A 3,771-nucleotide genomic window follows, 5' to 3' on the forward strand; every position below is an offset into this window, starting at 1 on the left:
ATTTAGAAAATACATCGGCAGATGTCACTTGCCTTGTCTTAATGTGGTGTTGACCTGAGTCGTTTTTTACCTGCTGTTAGGGTGGATTTCTAATTGCTGTGTCTGGTAGTGATCAGCAGATAGAAATTTGTGGGAAATACAAAGGAGAAAAAGGAAATACCTTGAGAGGCTTTTTAGACCAAGAACTTAGAAATGTAATTGGTTTTCTATAGAGAAAAACATTATCTGAGGCATTTGGGCTGCTCTTGTGTTTGAGATCATAGTTGCAGAAGCTAGTGTTAGCTTGTACATGATTATCAGATAGTGGACTTTGTATGACACTTAATTTTCAAAATGATCCCAGTCCCACCTCCAGCGGAGCTCTGATGCTCCCGAGTGAAAGCCGAGGTGGTGGGTGACATGGGACAGTGCACCTGAGCTATGGCAGCCGAGACGGGAGCTGTTTCTAGTTTTTGGGGTGGTTGCTTGCAGTTTGTCGGTCTCATGGTCATGAATAAGCCTGTCTCGTGGCTGGCAGCTGGTTATTCAAAACCCAGTTTGAGCCCTTTTCCAGCAGGCAGCAGATTGAGGAGCAGAGGATGTGTGTGTAGGATCCCTTATTATGGAAGGATTTTCCTCTGTGAGGCTTAGCTTGCGTGTGCAAAGTTTTCTAAACCTGTTTTCTTTTAAGAACCTGGGCACCCTAATGCTGCTGTGTTTGTATGTCTTTCCAGTTGAGTTCAGATGCCATACTGGGACTTGATGTTTGTTTCTGGTATGTGGCAATACGAAATGTAGTGCAAGAGCTTTGCTTGGAGTTGTGAACATCCAGTTTTGTCCTGTTGTAGCCCAAACTTCAGGTGGTATCGCTGCATTTCTCCTTCACGTGGGAAGAGCAGTGTGGCCTCCTGGTCTTCAGGACAAAGTGTCAAGTGGGCGTCCATCCAGTTGGCTTAGAGAATGAGTCTTCATGCTTGTGCTCTAAAAATTTTCCCTTTGCTCCAGGTTTGGAAGCGCTGGCCATGGATCAGAAAGGCTATCGACGGGGGAGTTTCCAGAGCAGCACTAGTGATGAAGATATGCTGGAAATAGCAGGAGCATCTCTGGACTTCTCCATGGCAGATGATGACCCACCACTCGACAGGGAGATGGGAGGTAATACCCATGCATCTCTTTGCTTTCTGTTTTTCATAATGGCTTTCGGTAGGATTTCATGTTAGTATTTTCTGTATGGGTCCCACTGGCCTCTGCCGAGGGTGGGAGTCTGGCGTTTCGCGGCACCAATATGAATAGTTTGCAGGATTGTGCGCTGCATTGCATCCATGAATAGACTTCTGCAGAGCAGCTGAACGCTTGCTCACGTGCCACATTTGGCTCCCAGCATTGCTTTGTAACGGAGGCTGGTGGGAGGCGCGTGTTCTGTGCAAAGTAGAAAATCTCCTTAAAATAAATGGCAATTGTAAGAAGCGTGTGAGCGACTCTGTTGTGGTGGGGAGGCACTGCTTGTCTATCTCCAGCAACTGAGCTGCCTGATCTCAGGCTGTGTGCATCCAGTAACCTGTCAGAGGGGAAAACTGTTCTCTTAGCCGTGTGTGGTTACTTTGCTATTAAATGTAGCATATCTTTTCCCACTGCTTTGCTTTTAGGGCTTCTGCATAGTCCTTTCTGGAGTTTTCAGAAATAGCTGGCCGTGCCACGAGGAGGTGTCGTAAGTGTGATGGGCAGGATGACAGCGCAGAGCAATTCCTAAGGGTTTGTGATATGAGCAGAGACTCCCCCCTCCCCTTCCCTTCTTCCTTACCTCTAATGTTAAAGGTTGTCCGTTGTGAAGAGGATCTGGAAATGTAACGGCACGAAGGGGTTTGGTGCTGAGCTTGCACACAGCCTGAGATGCTGGGCTTCCCCTGCCACCGCTCGTCTGTCCGGAGAGGGTCTGTTGCTACCTCCTCTGGTCTGAGCCTGAGGTTGTGAAATCAATGGTGGAGGGATGCATGGTTTTGCTGAGCTTTGGCACTAGCCAGCAAGATCTGCCTGATTTTTGTCTTCCGTGAATTATAAGTTAGCTTAAAAGCTAAAATACTTAATCTTCGTGAATTATCATAAGTTAGCTTAAAAGCTAAAATACTTAATTTTGGACAGCAGTCTGCAAGTCTGCATGACTTCCCATAAACCTTCTCATCCTCTTCTTTCCCCACCCCTGTTTACTGTAGGGCAAAAATTTAAAAAAAATCCTTCTGGTTTTGCTTCTCAACGACGTGGTCTGCCTCCAGGTAGTGCAAATGAAGACAGGCTTTAAAAATCCTTCTGGTTTTGCTTCTCAATGACGTGGTCTGCCTCCAGGTAGTGCAAATGAAGACAGGCTTCCTCAAATGTCGCCTGTCAGTAGCCGAAACGACCAGCTCTTCTGCTGCTGGAGATCCTGTCAGGAGCATATGATTGTTTTCTACTTGGCTTGGTCCCTCTCACCGCTTTCAGGCTCAAGCGGAGGAAGGATGACTGTGTTTTTGTTGCATTAACGCTGAGTGATAAGCATTGGTTTGTGGTTAAAAACCCTCTGTCGGTGCGCAAAGGGGACGCGTGCAAGATTTGCATCCCGAACGTGTTGTTTCCTGGGTGCCGTCCAAGACGAAGGAGGGTGGCTGGTACGTGGGGCCGGCTGCGGTGCAGGTGTCGGGCAGCGTCCTCGCTCCAACCTGACCTGGTGGTGGAAGTGACTTTGAGAACTGGGAGTCCACTTCAAAACTCCTCGCGCAGAGCTTGAAATAATGACTTGTGACCAAATTTACTTCTGAAGGTGTATTAATTACTAGTATGTGCAGAATTGGTGCATAGAAACAATCACGTTATGCACGTTGGTAATGGAATTGTAAATTCATGTTCTCTTACCTGCTGGTGAGAGCTGCTTTGTCTATAGCCATTGGGGTATCAGCTGTCTGAAGTTAAATGTGTGCTCATGTTTGATATTTAGAAAGAAGGAGCTGAATTCTTTAACTTCTTGTAAGGAAATTATTATTCTATGGAGCTTAGAAGCAGCGGTGCATTAACTTGAGCTGAGTTTAGTTTTGCTGCTGGCCTGAAACAGCACTCGCTTGTTTCCCTCCTTGCCTGAATAGGCTTTTCGCGTCTCCGCTCAGGGCGTTTGAAGGCCTGTGGCTACTTCTGTGAAAAAAGCGGTGGTCCGCCCCGCTGGTACGTGCAGCTTGCAGCGATGGTGGTGGCAGTGCTTCGGGGGGCTGCCCTAGACCCGGTGGCAGGAGCGGCTCCCCTGAAAGAGGCTCTCTCTGTCGGCAGGATTCTTACGTCTGCGGGGCCGGAGGTTGACTCAGAAGTAAAAAGGGTAAAGAGTTGCTTGCCCAAATACCGTTTTCAGTTCACTCTACAAATTCCCCCTACTGACTTCAGGAAATGTTTGCTGGCAAATGTTTGGGTGCCAGGCGCGCAACCTGAAGATGCAGTGGCACAGGCTTGGCTGGAGCTGGAGAAGTGGTAACTGAGGTTCTCCCATGGTGGAGTTGGCTGCAAACCTCTGGCTGGGACCTGCTGCTTTTGCTGTCTGGTGTGTTGTCGGACGGGAGTGACTTAGTGACACCTGGGAGCCAGAACCCAGCCCTGTCTTACCACCTTCTCCAAGACTGTCAAACTCTCCTGCAAGAGTGGTGGCATCTCAAGTTGAAAAAACAGCCACAACTGGAGCTTATGGGTCCTGTCAAGTGACCAGAGGAGGAAAGGTCACCTGCTGCGTGGTAGATTTGTAAATCTGGAGTGCATTTGGCAGCCGGTGCTCCTGTGAGC

At 48.3% G+C, this 3,771-nt stretch overlaps 1 protein-coding gene across 2 annotated transcripts in view; it reads left to right on the forward strand.

Moving 5' to 3' along the window:
- Positions 1–990: 990 nt before the first annotated feature.
- The window catches only part of CLCN5 (chloride channel, voltage-sensitive 5), a 26,393-nt gene continuing 23,612 nt past the window's right edge, over positions 991–3,771 (forward strand). Inside the window, exons 1-2 of one of the 2 annotated variants that reach the window (XM_009585947.1) lie at positions 1,002–1,134; positions 3,755–3,757. In XM_009585947.1, coding sequence (XP_009584242.1) covers positions 1,002–1,134; positions 3,755–3,757 — 136 coding nt within the window. Of the gene's footprint in view, positions 1,135–3,754; positions 3,758–3,771 lie in introns of both variants that reach the window. The other variant, XM_009585948.1, reaches the window with a different exon arrangement.

Source organism: Fulmarus glacialis, unplaced genomic scaffold (assembly GCF_000690835.1).
Source record: "Fulmarus glacialis isolate BGI_N327 unplaced genomic scaffold, ASM69083v1 scaffold11469, whole genome shotgun sequence".
In the NCBI taxonomy this organism is placed as follows: Eukaryota; Metazoa; Chordata; class Aves; order Procellariiformes; family Procellariidae; genus Fulmarus; species Fulmarus glacialis.